The sequence below is a fragment of the Magnolia sinica genome, chromosome 1, assembly GCF_029962835.1.
Source record: "Magnolia sinica isolate HGM2019 chromosome 1, MsV1, whole genome shotgun sequence".
Taxonomy (NCBI): domain Eukaryota; kingdom Viridiplantae; phylum Streptophyta; class Magnoliopsida; order Magnoliales; family Magnoliaceae; genus Magnolia; species Magnolia sinica.
In genome coordinates, this window is record NC_080573.1 from 9950449 (window position 1) to 9968303 (window position 17855).

At 39.9% G+C, this 17855-nt stretch overlaps 1 protein-coding gene across 2 annotated transcripts; it reads left to right on the forward strand.

The window, feature by feature from the left end:
* The first annotated feature begins 1846 nt into the window (after positions 1-1846).
* Positions 1847-17855, forward strand: LOC131239256 (early nodulin-like protein 9). 2 transcript variants are annotated; one of them, XM_058236873.1, is made up of 2 exons: positions 1847-2113; positions 16908-17855. In XM_058236873.1, the coding sequence occupies exons 1-2, from the start codon at positions 1903-1905 to the stop codon at positions 17342-17344; spliced, it is 648 nt and encodes a 215-aa protein (XP_058092856.1). In that variant the 5' UTR covers positions 1847-1902; the 3' UTR covers positions 17345-17855. The 2 variants fall into 2 exon arrangements, with proteins under 2 accessions (XP_058092856.1, XP_058092847.1); XM_058236864.1 differs by lacking the exon at positions 1847-2113 and adding an exon at positions 14635-14894.

Sequence of the window (17855 nt, forward strand, 5' to 3'; positions counted from 1 at the left end):
TGTCACAACCAGCCGACAAATGAACGGACCGTAATCCTCTACCACACCTGCTTTACAGTGTGCGTAAAATACTCAGGCTTTATGGGCCTACCTTGTTGCTTTTCTGAAATCGACTCCATCCATCAGGTGAGATACTCAGTTCTAGACCATGGAACCAAAAAACATCTAGATAGAGAACTCATGGGAACCACATCATGGGGAACAATCGGGATGGGACGCTAACCATGGGTTTGCGTATGTGGCTACCATGGTGTGTATCTTTATCAAACTCGTTCATCAGGTTTGGATTACAAGGATGAAGTAAAGATACAAAAATCCGCCTGACCTAAAGATCTGTGGGCCACACCGCGTAAACTTAGAAGTTTTAGGCACAGTTTCACATTCTTCCAATTGGTGTGGTCCATCTTAGTTTTCTATCCGATGACGTTTTCTTTTATAAGGTGAAAATGAGTGTTCTCACTCGATGGACAGAGTAGATTAAACATATAGATGGTTTGGGGGCCAGAGGACTTGGCTGTTTTACGGACGGAGTAAAACATGCGTCGTGGACGATTCCGGTTCCGAATGAACAAAATTCCTCTATCAGCCCATCAAGCAACATTAACGGCCACGATTCCGATTCCATTCCTAACTTCGCAGCAACGATGGGTGCAAACAGCTTTCTATCAAAGCAAGCTCAAAATAGTGATTAAAAATTCTTAGGCCCATTGACGTGGGACCCACACATGGATGATAAACTAACACGTATGAACATCCGTTCGTTTCCTGTTGAGAAAGTCTCAAGTCCAACCGGTTGGACCATAAGTACTGTCGATCTAGCAGATAACTTACAAACTTTCCCATCAGTGCGAAATCCAACCGGTCCAAAACATTGTCCGCATCATGCGTATCACCCTATGCAAAATCAGTCTCATCCACCCGTTCATCTGACCACAGTTGTATTCTATTATTTATCAATGGATAGAAATTGTTTTCTAAGATGTGCTCCACCTGATTAGTGGGAGGGGCTGGATTTTTCCCAAGACGATCCTTATAGTGGGCTTAACTTTATGGAAGGGTTGGATTTCACGCTTGAATTACTCTCACATCAAGGTGAAAAGTTAAAAGCCATTTAATGCAAAAGCACCTAAAAAACAAGTAAACCCTGGAATACAAAATTCCCATATGCTTTCTTAAGAATGATATAAAGAACCTTGTAATTCCTACTCGCAGATGTCGGGTTCCAAATCCTACTCTCGCCAAATGTGCCAACGCTCACATGCGTGCAAGATCCATGCTGTCCATCAGGTGGGCCCCACTATATTTTATGGGGTCTGAAAATTGATCCATTCCGATCACTGGGGAAATGCGGACCTTTCGTTGATTTGATGTTCATTTTTTTTATATTAGCTAGGCGATTCGCCCTTTAATTGGGCCATGCACATTAGCAACAGGGTTCACTTGATAAACGGTCTGGATCTAGCTTTGAGAGTACCACTTAGTATCCCAATCATAGTTCAAAAACTCGAAACTTGGACTCATGTTCGTGTCCAGCTGAGTCGAGTTGACCCGATGTCTCGGATTGATATTTTAATTATTTAAAGTAGTTGTATATACTCTACCTTCCAACTAAATGACTCGGTTGAAGTTGACTGAGTCAAAATCGAGTCAACCCATCTGACCAAGTCTTACCCATTTTCCGAGTTGGGTTAACTCGGTCGAGTTTAGAACTAAGATGCTACTTGCGAGTAGACATGACATTCCTCTCTTTAAATTGAGAAAACGAAAAGGCTTTTCTGACACGTCTTGTAAGGCTCTGATGATAAGGACCTATAAAACCTATGGGCTGAGGACCATATCCATCCATTCAGCCCTTAGGTTCCACAAATCTAACTTTCTAGCAAAACCCATACTGGTCTTTCCATGGCTAAGCCTACTTCCAGATCATCAGACCATCATAGGATGGCATTTCATGCAGTGGGGCTCTTTGTCCTTTCAATGCTAGTACAAAGCTCTAATGCAACCGAGTACAAGGTGGGTGGTGCAAATGGGTGGACAGTGCCTGCAGATTCAAGGGCCATGACATTGAATCAATGGGCAGAGATGAAAAGGTTTCAGACTGGGGATTCTCTATGTAAGTTTATGATTCAAGTGTAGGAACTAACATCTTTTATGTTCTACATGTTTGTTATCAATTATCACATGTTTGTTATCAATTATCATGCCATGTCCATGATCTTCTCATAGGTGTGGGGCCCACCAATCCAATTTTGTAACTCAATCAGGTGGGAGGACCCACACCCAATTGGCATCTGATCATTATCTGATTGGTGTTGATGAGCGCATGAGATCAACCCAATGTCCCATTTGTTAAGACGGTGGAAGTGGTGGGAATTGATGTAGAGCGGGTCGTGGACACTTTTATGTCCAAGATGGATTAGAGAAGGCCCGATTAGAGGTAGAAGTCATTAAGACTATCATAACCTTAAAACATGCATATCTCACAAACTGAAATGAGTTACTCAATATACCATAAAAGAGTAACCTGGTTAATTCACACGGGACACTATAAATAGAAAATTTACTATTTAAAGTAAGTTATAAATTTTAGGGATTTTTAGTTATGGTTTAATTCTTATCCCTATTTGAATAGTTGCAAACTCATTTATTTCATCTATCAATCAATTAAAAAGTTTTTTTCATATATTTTAAAATTATTTTTATTTCCTTTTCTCATGAATTCGAAAAGTATTTGTGATGAGTTCAGAAAAGCTCCATGGATTCGGAGTAGTTATCCTCGAGGAAGACGGTGATCAACTCATCACGTTCATCCCTGCGTCAGGACATTTCCTGGCAAGAGATGACTGTCTCTTCCCCCTTACATGTATGAATATGTGTATGTACGTACGGTTACATATAATTCCATTAGACTCAGTCACGTGTTTTGGCATGCGTTTCTCTCCAGGGAAATGAAGACTATAAGGTCGACCTATGGGTTTCTCCCATGAGATTCAGTTGTGTGGGCCCCACTGTGATGTCTATTAGACATCCACGCTGTGAATTTGTTGGGCCACCTCTAGATTATGGGATATTTCAACAATCAGCTATATCCGGAACTCAAGTGGCCCTAGAACATCTTAAATCACTTGGTGGGGCCCACCTAAGTTTTTGATATGGCTAAAATTTGGTGTGACCCCTCATCCAAGTGGGATACACACAATGGATGGGTTAGATGTTTGAACCAAATCTCAGTGAGCCTTATAAATGACTATAAAAGTTTTAATTAGTGGGTATCCACTTTCAACAGTTGCCTTTCATGTGGCTCACATAAATCATGGATTTGCCTAATTATATATATATATATATATATATATATATATATATATATATATATATATATATATATATATATATAAAATCATTTAACTTTTTTTCTGCTGATCATTATGGACCATTTCCTTGACCGTTGCTTTTGTGGGGTTGATTCTAAAATCTAGGATTTTGAAGATTTTTGGGGCAGCCACCTTTATCACTGTATTTCGTTGGATTAACAGCTTAGAATTTGGAATACTGAAATTGACCATATATCCAACTGCTAATAGCAATATGTCTGAATGTACTCCAGCAAACAGCCCGTCTCAAATGTGAGCAATGTGATCTCATCTGAATGTTTTCGTGCAAACGTTTGCAAAAATTGCATTCTTAAAATTCATGAACAATTTACTACAAGTGAGGAGAGATCGATATGTGTATGCCTGACTATGAAACCTCTATTCAGTGTGCATCAATCATCCACCATCCAATTCCCAAAGTATCTCAAGATGTTACACAATATCTACCTCTTTTTGGGAATGGACGGTGATGATCAAAATATACACCAAAGAACGGTGTATAGCTTGTACACTGAATGATATCTCGCACTCAAGTAAAAACATGGTTTTTTATTTAAAATACTACATTAACAGTTGATTTTCTTAAAGAAAACCTCATTCGTTAATGACTACTACGATTAAAAAAACAACCAGTTGTTTTAACTACGGCCGCTATTATTGAACTCAAAAGTATCAAATCACCTATTAAAACTTTACGGCTGATACATACTTCTTAAGGTCGCAAATCTCGTTCTTGGGAAAGTCTCTAGAGATTTTTATTTTTATTTAATGAGGATTTTCTCAGGAAAATCTCCCAAAAATAATAATAAATAATTAAAAAATTAAAATAAATAAATTATGTAGTGGACTTTTTAAAAATTTAGATATTTCTAAGTTAATATTGTGAAATAGAAGTAAGAGCATTATGGTAATTTAATAAGCTACCCACTGGTGCATAAGTTGCATAAGTGGTGGCATAAAAAGAGGATGGTTCACCCAGTCACCAGAAGCAGGCTCCACCATCAAGAACCCATCGTGCAAAATCAGGCCTATCCACTCATCAGGTGGACCATGTAGAAAACAATGATAATTTATGGGCTTCATTCAAATTACACTTGTAGCCCATGCACCAATTGGTTAATCAGCCTGATTTTGCACCAAGTGATCTTCACAGTGGGGACGACAATTGAAACCGTTGGATGTCGCACACACCATTGTTAGAATTTCTAATTGCCGATTTGCCAAAAGACCTTGTTGTGCATTCGATATGGAGATCATGGGAGTAAGATGGCTTACCTATTTGCGACAACATTGTAGAGGAATTCGAATGCTGGATAATCGAATTCGGATGCCGGGATCTTCCTATCTTTTACACCTCTATAATGAAGAATTGATGGGATTTCTGCTTCTGTTATGGTGTAGGATTGGGGACCCAGCCATGTTATATAGGTTAGAGGGGTGAAGAGTTTGAAACCCAGCAAAACTCTTTCATCTGGTCTCTACGCGCATCTAAATCCTAGTTATGCTGAAACAGCTGTGTGCGTATCACAAGTATAGCATTCCACCCCTTACGTAGATATTCTGGAAGTAACACAATGCAGTGGGGCCTATTGGTTTACCCAATCACATTTTTCAACCTTTAGGACAATCCAGACCGTTGATCAATAAGGTCCACCTTATAGAGATCTTACAACCACATGTTTGTATGTATGAGCACAACTAGTTGTATTTGAACATCCCTTCTATGTAAACCAAAAAATCAAAAAAGAAAAGATGGATGTTGCGCAGCATGCCAACAACGCAAGTGAACTGAGATTCAATCTCCGGTTTCACCTACAAACGATAAACAAGAAGAAATATAATCTAGAGATAGAATTAAAGTATACCAAACAAACCACAAGACAGATTATATGTGGAAAAATTCCAACAAGGGTAAAAAACCACGGGTGCAAACTTTTACTATGAAGAAAATGGAATTATAAGTAATATACTAACCTTTTCCCCTTGGATGCATAGAAAAAACCATTTGCATACACCTTAGAATACCCTAAAATAGCCTTAGGAACCCTTATTTATAGTTTTGGCAACTTCCTTCCGCACCTTTGCGAAAATCGTCTCAAATTTATGCAGTTCGTACTAAATCTGGATTAGGATCTGCGTAGCTTCGACTAGTCGAGCAAGGGCCTCGACTTGTCGAGCGGCCCACTTGACTAGTTGAACACCACGGACCAAGAAAAACATCACATGCTAGACTTTGAGTCAAGCAAACCCCTCGATTGGTCAAGTAGTATGGTTTAGATGAGGTTCCACACCTCAACAATCTCCCACTTGGAGACACGTTACCATAATCCTTCGTATTCTACATTCGGAGTGCACTACTTCTCCATCTTCAAACTTGAAGACTAATCAAAACTAAATAGAGCTTCGGCTTCTCCTGTGTGATCGTCTTGGTCAGCATATCCGCAGGATTCTCACTTGTATGGATCTTCTCTAGAGCAATCGATCCATCTTCTAGTAACGAACGTATGAAGTGATATCTGATGTCAAAGTGCTTGGTCCTTAAATGAAAGGCTGCATTGTTAGCCAAGTGTATTGCACTCTGACTGTCACTATGCAACTTGCAATCTGTTTATTTCTTTCCCAACTCTTCAATGAAACCTTGCATCCACACCATCTCCTTACATGCTTCTGTAGCTGCAACATATTCTACTTTCGTTGTACTGATAGATACTATCTTCTGTAATTGAGAGACCCAACTGACTGCAGCACTACTCAGAGTAAAGACATACCCTATAGTGTTTCTTCTGCTGTCGATATCTCCTGCCAAATCTGAATCTACGTAGCCTTGTAGCTTGATTTCCGATCCTCCATAACATAGCCCTACATCCACAGTACCTACCAGGTATGTAAGGATCCATTTCACAGTTTTCCAATGTTCATTCCTAGGGTTGTTCATGAATCTACTAACAACTCTCACCGCTTGAGTAATATCTCGCCTCATGCTTACCATAGCATACATGAGGCTCCTAATAGCTGACGCGTATGAGACTTTAGTCATGTAGTCCCGTTCCTCCTACGTCTTCGCTCCTTGCTCCTTAGAAAGCTTGAAGTGGTTGGCTAATGGAGTGTTAACGATTAATACATACTTCTTAAAGTGGCAAATCTCGTTCTTGGGAAAGTCGATAGAGATTTTTATTTTTATTTAATGAGGGTTTTCTCAGGAAAATCTCCCAAAAATAATAATAAATAATTAAAAAAAATTTAAAAATATATTATATAGTGGCTTTTTAAAAAATTTAGATATTTCTAAGTTAATATTGTGAAATAGAAGTAAGAGCATTCTGGTAATTTAATAAGCTACCCACTGATGCATAAGTTGCATAAGTGTTGGCATAAAAAGAGCATGGTTCACTCAGTCAACAGAAGTAGGCTCCACCATCGAGAGCCCATCGTGCAAAATCAGGCCTATCCACTCATCAGGTGGACCACCATAGAAAACAACGATAATTTATCAGCTTCATTCAAATTACACTTGCAGCCCACCTGATTGGTTAATCAGCCTGATTTTGCACCAAGTGATCTTCAAAGTGGGGACAACAATTGGAACCGTTGGATGTCGCACACACCATTGTTAGAATTTCTAAATGCGGAATTGTCGAAAGACCTTGTTGTGCATTTGATATGGAGATCATGGGAGTAAGATGGCTTACCTATCTGCAACGCCATTATAGAGAATTTGAATGCTAGATAATCGAATTCGGATGCCGGGATCTTCCTATACACCTCTATATCGAACAATCGATGAGATTTCTGCTTCTGTTACGGTGTAGGATTGGGACCCAGGCCTATTATATAGGTTAGAGGGGTGAAGAGTTTGAAACCATCAAAACTCTTTTGCCAAGTCTCCACACGCATCTAAATCCTAGTTACGATGAAACAGCTGCGTGCGTATCACAGCTATAGCATTCCACTCCTTACGCGATATTCTGGAAGTATCACAATGTAGTGGGGCCTACTGGTTTACCTGATCACATTTTCCAACCTTTAAAACAATCCAGACCGTTGATCAATAAGGCCCACCTTATGGAGATCTTACAACCACATGTTTGTATGTATGTGCCCAACTTGTTGTATTTGAACATCCCTCCTATGTCAAAAAATCAAAAAAGAAAAGATGGACACGCACAGAAAGATGGGCTCCTATCAACATTTCACTACTATAGTATGACACCATGTTCTAACCATAAAATTTACATTGATTTGCAGTGTTTGTGTATCAAGCTGATACGGATTCAGTGTTTCAAGTAACGCAAGATGACTACAACAATTGCAACGCAGCCTCCTCCATTGCATCTTCCCATGATGGGAACACTTCCTTCAAGTTGAATCAACCTGGGTCGTACTATTTCATTAGTGGGCATAAAGACCGCTGCCAAAAAAATGAGAAGCTGCATGTCGTAGTGATGGCTGATAGAAACACTAAGAAAAATGAGGCCCCTCTAAACGCAGTGGGCCTCATGGGTTCTGTGGGAATTCTTCTTGGATCATCTATTCTATTTACTTTGTAACTTGGTCTGCCACACAAACCGAAATGTGTAAGTCTTGGGTATTTAATTTCTTTTATTTGTTTCTATTACATTTTTAGCATGATTTGATGAATTGGGGTTTTCAAGGATAGTTTGGCCATGAGAAAACGTTTGTAACAATTGAAAAAAAGAAAAAAGAAAAAAAAAAAGGGTGAAAGAATTACATGTACTGTATGGGTTGTTTGGCTCTCAATGTAAATAGTGGAATAAATGCATATTATTGTGTTCCTCTATCCTCTCTCATCTTTCTTGTGTTCATCAACAAGAAAATAACTGACCACTGAATTCTCAGATCTGTATATTGATTAACAGGCCCACCGTTTTCATCTATGGTTTGCCACACCATGCTGTAGGCAAGCCCCTTTGGAGTTGTTTCCCAATGATACGAGTTTAGTTGTTTCCCAATGACTGCTGTAGGCCTTTGGAGTTGAGTCTTATAACAAGCCCCTTTGGAGCAACTGAAGGGCAGGAATGTTTGTCACTGCCAAACACCTTACCGTTGAATCTTGACAGTAGCAGCAGCGTGATCATGGCCACCTACAGCTCTGCATTATTTGATGACTAAATGCTTCAAATGAAATCATTTAGTCAAATGAAATCGCCGGCATCGGTGTTCTGGTTTGCTGAAAGTATGCAAGATCTGACAATTCAAATCGAAATCAAAGTGTCACTTGGGTCCAGCTCTATGGCTCAGTTGTAGACAGACTCTGTTTCTGCGTTGAGATCATAGGATCTGCTCATGTGGTGTGGGTGTGTGTAAAATAATAATAATAATAATAATAATAAAGTCGAAATCAAAGCACTATGTAAATACTTCCAATTGAAACCTTTACTGAAACAAGTGCAAGGGAAACAATAGGAGTCTATACAAGTGAAAATGTGAGAGAAATCTTGAATGGTATCTCACCAGAATGTCTCACACATGGAACAAGAACCCAGACCATAACATTTGTCTGTAACCCCTTTTAAGTCTGTAACCCATCAAAATGCAATCTGAGCAGAAAAAATATAAAAGACTAACAATACAATCCAAACCTCTTTCATGCAAATACTAACACAGGAGACATTCAAAGAAAATAAGATGTAAAAATGCAATTTGTTAAGAAAGAGAACAACTTCACAAATCAATCTTGGGTCCTTTCTTAGAATCCCTAATATAAAAATACAAATTGTAATCACCAGACCCCCAACAAGGGGGAGGAAAATTAGCAGTTCTCGATTGTCGAAATCTCACCTTCCCCTTTAAAACCGTTTGCCCAACTCGACTTTCTTCACCAACCGGATAGTATTATGCAATATGGAATCCAATATACCGGAAACCTGAAATCCATAGAGATGAATTTTCAGAAAAAAAGGACACGTGCTTATATTCCATGGGATGGCCACAGGACCACAGATCAGATTCTTATGTTCATGGTGGGGCTCTCCTAGCGCTGTACACGAGCCAAGCCAGCTCGAAAAGCTCGCTCGACTTGACTCAATATAGCTCGGCTTGACTCAGCTTGAACGACGACTCGAGGCAAGCCAAGCTTCATGTAACCTGGCTTGATTTGAAAACAAGTCGAGTTTGATCATAGTGGATCTTGACTCGACTCGACTTGTACTTGGCTCGAAGCTCGAGCTCGGCTCGACTCACATATATATTATTATATTTAAAAATTAAAAAAAAGTTAAAACTTAAACCCTACCTGTCCATCCTTTTTTACCCAACTTGCCGATCCCGAGCTCCACTCTCTCTCTCTCTCTCTCTCTCTCTCTCTCAACACCAACAACAAGGTACCTCTACGGTTTTATGAAATATATATATACAAAATTGAATATTTGATTTGCGAGTTGGGTCGGGTCGCTGGGCTGAATCGGGTGTGGGTTGGGTCGCTAGTCGGGTGCAGGTTGGGTGCTGGGTTGGTCGGGTTAGGAGCAGGCTCGGCTTGATTTGAGGTAAGCTTGCCTCGACTCGATCCACTAGCTCACCTCAAGCTTGACTCGAAAGGTTTGGCAAACAAGCCAAGCTCCAATGGTAAGTTCAAGGCCAAGCTCGAGCTCGAACTTGAGGAGAGCACGGATGAGTCAAGCCAATCTTAGCTCACCTTGATTTGACTCGGCTCGATGTACAGCCCTAGGCTCTCTTGATGAATGGCCTAGATCTTGCACACATCACTGATCTAACGTGTGTTATTCGCAGAGGACTGAGAATCCTGTTTGTGCAAAAATCCTTGGCATTTCTCAAAATTATGAGATTCACATCCCCTATTGTGATGATGTAGTTGGTTGGATGTTGACCTGCATAGCAGAGGGCACGAAATGGAATTTTGCCACCGGTATATATGTTTGGACTATGAGCCAAACTACTTTGGGCTGTGTACTCGTACTCAAGCAGTTTATCTACAGGAGAATGTCTTCTTGAAATGACCTCAGTCTTTACTATTTGAAGGTAATGCTCAATATGCAAATTCAAACAATGTAAAGCAATGAATCAATGCAATTGTATTCATAGGTTTTTTTTTTTTTTTTTTTTTGATGGAAATGATTTTATTAAAAAACCAAAGAAAAAACAGCTATTCACGGAACAATGCCCAAGCATTAAGTGACCCTCGTCAATGAACAAAGGCCAAAAAAAAAAAAAAAACAGCACAGCGGAATACTGAAGCCCCAACCCCACATACACTAAATAGAGTCTTCAAGGAAACGAGCCCAATCCTTGTCAAAATCCTGCAAGGAAAACCCATGAAATTCTTGTCTAGGTACTCTATTGGAATGGCTTTATCCGCATTCTTCACACGCAACAAACAAATATTCGGGAGAATGAGAGCTTTGAAGGTTGTCTATGGTCTGGATTCTTTTTTTCCCTAGAAGTCAAACAAAAGCCGCCACTCCTGGAGGAGCGCCGTAAGACCACTGGAGGTAAGGGAAGGAGTGAGACGAAGAAGGCTTGAAAACTAGCTCATGGAGAAAGAACCCGAGCTATGAGCTGTCCATATCAACGCGTCTTCAATTGGGCCAAAGGCAGGTAAAGCTTCAGGGGGTCGAGCAAGATAAGAAATTTATCGAATTCGTCATCCGTGAGATTAATTTTCCAACAAGGAGGAGACCAAATGACTGACCTGCCAACAGACGAACAACATCTGTCAATAGTAATAAAAAGATCGGGGGCAAGATGAGCCAACCCAGGGAAGCAATCTTTTAATGATCAGTGTTCGAAGTATCACTATCGCTGCAAGTTTCACTGGCTACAGATATGGAAACAATGTTGATATTGTCGATAAAATCATTGATAACTGGAAATGCGGGGAAACATGGGAAAAACTATAGTTAGGCAAAACAGATCCGATCCGGTGGATCCGACCCGATCCGAACAGAACTGACGCCCTGGATCGGATAGGTTCGAGTAGGATCAGGCAGATCCGACCGTTAATCGGATCGAGTTCAGGTTAATAGAAAATCGGACCGGACCGATCCGGGCCCTACATTCTAGTAAATTTTATTTTATCTATGTATGGAGACTGATGAACATATGAGAGATTAATATTGGGCATTAGAAAGGGAATTAGATTTTTGTAATTTTTTAGAAATAAGTTTTCCACAACTCGTTACAAGTGTGCCGATAAGCTTGGTGTTCCAGTGTGGTGGAAGCATCTTCGTCTCTCCCGGGATTCCTTGCAGTAGTCGGAAATCACTACACCTCCACTTGGATGGTTTAGATTTGCATTTTGGTTTTTATTCTGGGAGTTGTGGCGCCGTTCTCCAATAACTCCGTGTTCACCGTCCGCGGTTAGAGCATGGTGAGATTCCTCCTGTTCGTTGTGGGTAGACTTTTGCCACGAGAGTTGCAGAGACAGAGAGACAGAGAGACAGAGAGAGTTGCAAGTTGCTTGATATGCAAGGCAAATGAGAACCAACGAGAAAATATATAAATCTAATAAAAAATTATAAAACTTCTTCTGAGTAAACTAGGTGAGGCCCACTTATAATTATTTTTGGTTTATCCACACCGGCCATTAGTTTTCTCAGATCATTTTAGGGGTTAATACTAAATTTTAAGTATATCTAATGATCAAGTAGATCGCACCATAGGAAATAGTGGGAATAATGATTTCCACACTGTTGAAAAAATGGACCGATCTGAACCTTGCCCAATCCAATCCGACTCGGTTTTTCTGATCGAGTCAGACTCGGATCAGTTTAGGCCAGCAGTGGTTCGGATCAGTTCGAGTCAGATGACTCGGACTCAGTCCCGGATCGGATTAGGTTTGGGTCAGGCCTTGCAGATTTCGAACCGGATCGAGTTGGACCCAATTTGATTCGAATCGGTCCGATGTCAGCTCTGGAAAAAACGGTAGAATTTTTAATAAAACTTTAGAAGATGTTAGAATTTACGTACATATTTAGAAATAAAATAATTATAAAAAGAATGCATACATAACAAGTTTTCATTTAATGGGGCCTTAAAAGCATGTGTTGTTATAAGAAATAAGTTCAACTATCTTATCTAACTTATTTAACTATCTAACCTTCCATCCAAACATCCATCGATATTGCAAAATATCAACAATACATGATATTTCACCAAGAAATTATCAACAATTGAAAAGGAAACAGAAGATCGTGGCCTCAATATTGTGCACGTTACGATATCAATAGTATCGAGATATTATCAATGATAAATTGAACACTACATACAGAATACAAAGATGTGGCAAGAAGACTTCAAGAAGCCGAAAGGAGAACAGTTAATGAGAAGTGAGAAAAATGGAGATTGAATGCAAGATTGGAACCATAGTCTCCAAATTACCTGAGAACTGATTATGTCAGCAAATAGTCCATGCATTTCCAATCCACTCGGTCCATCAGTTGAGATACTCAGTGCCAAAATTCAGCTAGATAGAGAACTCACGTGAACCACATCATGGGGAACACTTGGGATGGGACACCAACCATGGGTTTGCGTGTGTGGCCACCATGGTGTGTATCTTTCATCAAACTCGTTCATCAGGTTTTTATTACAACGATGAAATAAAAATACAAAAATCATCATGATCTAATCTCCATTGGGCCACACAGCGTAAACTTTGATGATTTGGGCACAGTTTCACATTCTTCCAATTGGTGTGGTCCATAATAGTTTTATATCTGGATGATTTTATTTTTTTTGTTACAGTGAAAATAATTTTTCTCACTCGATGGACAGAATAGATTTCACATATAGATGGTTTGGGGGCCAGAGGACTTGGCTGTTTTACGCACGTTGTAAAACATGCATCGTAGACGATTCCGGTACCGAATGAACCGAATTCCTGCGATGCTTAATCAACGGTACCGCTACTTAATAAGCAAACTATCACCCCATCAAGCAACATTAACGGCCACGATTCCATTCCTAACTTCGCAGCAACGAGAGGTGCAAACAGCTTTCTATCAAAGCAAGCTCAAAATAGTCATTAAAAATTCTTAGGCCCATTGATGTGGGACCCACACATGGATGATAAACTGACACGTATGAACATCCGTTCGTTTCCTGTTGCGAAGGTCTCAAAAGTCCAACCGGTTGGCCCACAAGTACTGTCCATCCAGCTGATAACTTCCAACCTTTTCTATCAGTGCAAAATCCAACCGGTCCAAAACATTACCCGCATCATACGTATCACCATATTCAAAATCAGTCTTATCCACATCTTCAGTGGACCACAGTTGTATTCTATTATTTAGAAATGGCTAGACATTGTTTTCTAAGATGTGATCCAGCTGATTATTGGGTGGGGCTGATTTTTCTCCAAGGCGATCCTCATGCTAGGTCCAACTTTATGGAAGGGTTGGATGCTACACCCGCATTATAAGTTGGAAATTATTCGTGGTCCAACCAGTTGCATTTTAATCCAAATTCAGAAGACAAGATTTGAATATTCTCAATATCCAAAGCGAAGTATCTTAATGCAAAAGCACCCAAAAAACAACTAAACCCTCAAATACAAAATTCCCATATGCTTTGCACTAAAAGCTAAGATATCCCAAAATTAAGAATAATATAAAGACCCTTGCAATTCCTACACGCGGATGTTGGGTTCCAAATCCTACTCTCACCACGTGTGCCAATATTGCACACATGCGTGCAAGATCCATGCTGTCCATCAGGTGGGTCCCACTATATTTTTTGGGGTCTGAAAATTGATCCATTCCGATCATTGGGGGAATGTAGATCTTTTGTTGATTTGATGTTCATTTTTATATATCATGCAATCCGCCCGTTAATTGGGCCATGGCACATTAGCAACACAGTTCACTTGATAAACGGTCTGGATCTAGTTTTGAGAGTACCACATGGTATCCTACTCATAGTTCAAAAACTCGAAACTTCGACTCAAGTCAGTATCCAGGTGGGTTGAGCCGACTCGAGGACTCGGATGAGTTTGTACTCGACTCGATTTGATATTTAATTATTTAAAGCAGTTGTATATACTCTACCTTCCATCTAAATGACTCAGTTCAAATTGACTGAGTCAAATGCGAGTCATCTCATCTGACCGAGTCTTGCCCATTTCCGAGTTGAGTTGACTCGGTCGAGTTTAGAACTATGAGCCTACTTGCGAGTAGACATGACATTCCTGTCTTTAAATTGAAAAAAACAAAAAGGCTTCTCTGCCACGGCTTGTAAGGCTCTGACCTACAAAAACCTATAGATTGAAGACCATCCATCCATTCAGCCCTTAGGTTCCACAAACATAACTTTCTACCAAAACCCATATAGGTACTTCCATGGCTAGGCCCACTTTCAGATCATCAGACCATAATAGGATGGCATTTCATGCAGTGGGGCTCTTTGTCCTTTCAATGCTAGTACAAAGCTCTGGTGCAATCGAGTTCATGGTGGGTGGTGCAAACGGGTGGACAGTGCCTGCGGATTCAAAGGCTATGACATTCAATCAATGGGCAGAGATGAATAGATTTCAGATTGGAGATTCTATATGTAAGTTTATGATTCAAGTGTAGGAACTAACATCTTTTATATATGTTCTACATGTTTGTTATCAATTATCATGCCATGTCTATGATCTTCTTATAGGTGTGGGGCCCACCAATCCGTTTTTGTAACTCAATATGCAGGTGGGAGGACCCACACCCAATTGGCGTCTGATCATTATTTGATTGGTGTTGATGAGCGTATGAGATCAATCCAGTGTCCCATCTGTTAAGACGGTGGAAGTAGTGGGGACATTTCCCGGCAAGAGACGGCCCATCTCTTCCCCCTTGCATGTATGAATATATTTACGTATGGACGCATGGTCATGTGTAGCCTAGCTCCATTAAGACATTGTCACGTGCTTTGGCGTCTCTCTCTCTCTAGGGAAATGAGGTCCAGATGTGTGGGCCCCACTGTGATGTCTATCAGACATCCACACTGCATTGGGTGGGCCCCCTCTAAAATATGGGATATTCCAAAAATCAGCCAACTCAAGTGAGCCATACCATCTGAAATTGTGTGAAATCATGTCTAGAACATCTAAAATCACTTGGTGGGGGCACACCTGAGTTTTGGATATGGCTGAAACTAGGTGTGACTCCTCATCCAAGTGGGACACACACAATGGATGGGTTGGATGTTTGAAGATTTCAATGGGTGAGTATCTACTCTCAACTTTTGCCTTTAATGTATGTGGCTCACCAAAGTCATGGATTGGTCTGAGTTTTAGGCCCATGGCCCACCACAGAAGGGTGCATCTGATTGATGGGGTGGATGTCTATACACATCACGGTGGGTATGTATATAGAGAGAGTTAAAGCCTTCTCTAACTTTATCAGAGAAAAAAAAAACTACGTGTTGCTATCCACTGCAAAAGCTACATGTGCTATCCACCGTTTATAAGTATATTGCCGAACTATGTAAATTTCAGTACCCATTGTATCTTGTTTTCTCCTATCTTTTGAATCCTTGTGTGGCTCTTTTCTCTCATGGCTTTGCTTTGCATTCCTAACATTCACGTACATTTTACTACAAGTGAGGAGAGATTGGTATGTGCATGGCTGACTATGAAACCTCTATTCAGTGTGCATCAATCATCCACCATCCAATTCCCAATGTATCTCAAGATGTTACACAATATCTACCTCTTTTTGGGAATGGACGGTGATGATGAAATTATACTCCAAAGAACGGTGTATAGTTTGTACACAGAATGATATCTCCCACTCAAGTAAAAACATGGTTTTTTTTTTTTTGAAAGACTACATTAACGGTTGATTTTCTTAAAGAAAACCTCATTCGTTAATGACTACTACTATTAAAAAAACAACCGTTGTTTTAACTACGGCTGTTATTGAACTCAAAAGTATTAAATCACCTATTAAAACTTTAACGGCTGATACATACTTCTTAAAGTGACAAATCTCTTTCTTGGGAAAGTTTCTAGTGATTTTTTATTTTATTTTATTTTATAAAAAATTTTATTTTAATTATTATTATTATTATTTTAATCCAAGGGTTTTCTCAGGAAAATCTCCTAAAAACATAATTAATAATTAAATAAATTATATAGTGAACATTTAAATTTTTTTTAGATATTTCTAAGTAGATATTGTGAAATAGAAGTAAGAGCATTTCAGTAATTTAATAAGCAACCATACTAATGATGCATAAGTGCTGGCATATAAAGAGTATGGTTCACCCAATCACCAGAAGCAGGGTCCACCGTTAAGAACCCATAGTGCAAAATCGGTCCTATCCACTCATCAGGTGGACCACTGTAGAAGGCAACGATAATCTACCGGCTTCATCCAAAGTACACTTGTAGCCCACCTGATTGGTAGATCAGCCTGATTTTTGCATCAAGTGATCTTCACAGTGAGGACGGCAATTGGAACCGTTGGATGCCGCACACACCACATGTTTGTATGTATGCGCCCAACTTGTTGGCTCCTATCAACATTTCACTGCCATAGTATGACAACATGTTCTAACCATAAAATGTACATTGATTTGCAGTGTTTGTGTATCAAGCTGACAAGGATTCAGTGCTTCAAGTAACACAAGATAACTACAACAAGTGCAACACAGCCTCATACATTGCATCTTTCAATGATGGGAACACTTCCTTCAAGTTCAATCGATCTGGGCCGTACTATTTCATTAGTGGGATTGAAGACCGCTGCCAAAAAAATGAGAAGCTGATTGTCGTAGTGATGGCTGAGAGGAACAATACATCTTCAAATACTAACCAAACAAGCCTTGCTCCTTCTCCCTCTCCCTCTCCATCAGGCTCTCCTGAGGTCATCCCATTTTCTCCTGTTGTGGTCGAACCTCAATCTCCATCCCCCGATGTCTATTTTCCTCCTCGTCCAAATGGGGCCCCTCTAAACGCGGTGGGCCTCATGGGTTCTGTGGGAATTCTTCTTGGATCATCTATTCTGTTTAATTTGTAACTTAGTGTGTTTCTACGGCCGGATGGGACCCATATGCAGTCATGTTTAGATGATCTGGACCATCTGTCACTAACACGGATGGGCCATGGCAGAAGAATTATCCGAGCAGAGTATCCCCACTCTTGATTTGTGGAATTCAAGATGGATGGCTGAAACCAGAAAATGAACAGTGCATTGCAATGGGAAAATCGGTCAAGATCATCCATTCTACATGCATTTTGGACCATGGACATCATCAGTGGTGCCAGCAGATGAACAGCCCTGGTCATCAGAACGTGGATGCATGTCTACCACGCAAACCGAAATGTGTAAGTTTAGGGTATTTAATTTCTTTTATTTGTTTCTATTACATTTTTAGCTTGAGTTGATAAATTGGGGCTTTCAAGGATAGTTTGGCTTATGAGAAAACGCTTGTAACAATTTAAAAAAAAAAGGTGCAAGAAGTACATATACTGCATGGGTTGTTTGGCTCTCAATGTGAATAGTGGAATAAATGCATATTCTTGTGTTC

What these genes read in the sequence shown, in the direction of transcription:
- LOC131239256 (XM_058236873.1), top strand. Translation starts at nt 1,903, where the DNA reads ATGGCTAAGCCTACTTCCAGATCATCAGACCATCATAGGATGGCATTT. An exon ending in TCAGACTGGGGATTCTCTAT is followed by an intron (nt 2,114 to 16,907) that starts GTAAGTTTATGA and finishes ATTGATTTGCAG; the next exon opens with TGTTTGTGTATCAAGCTGAC.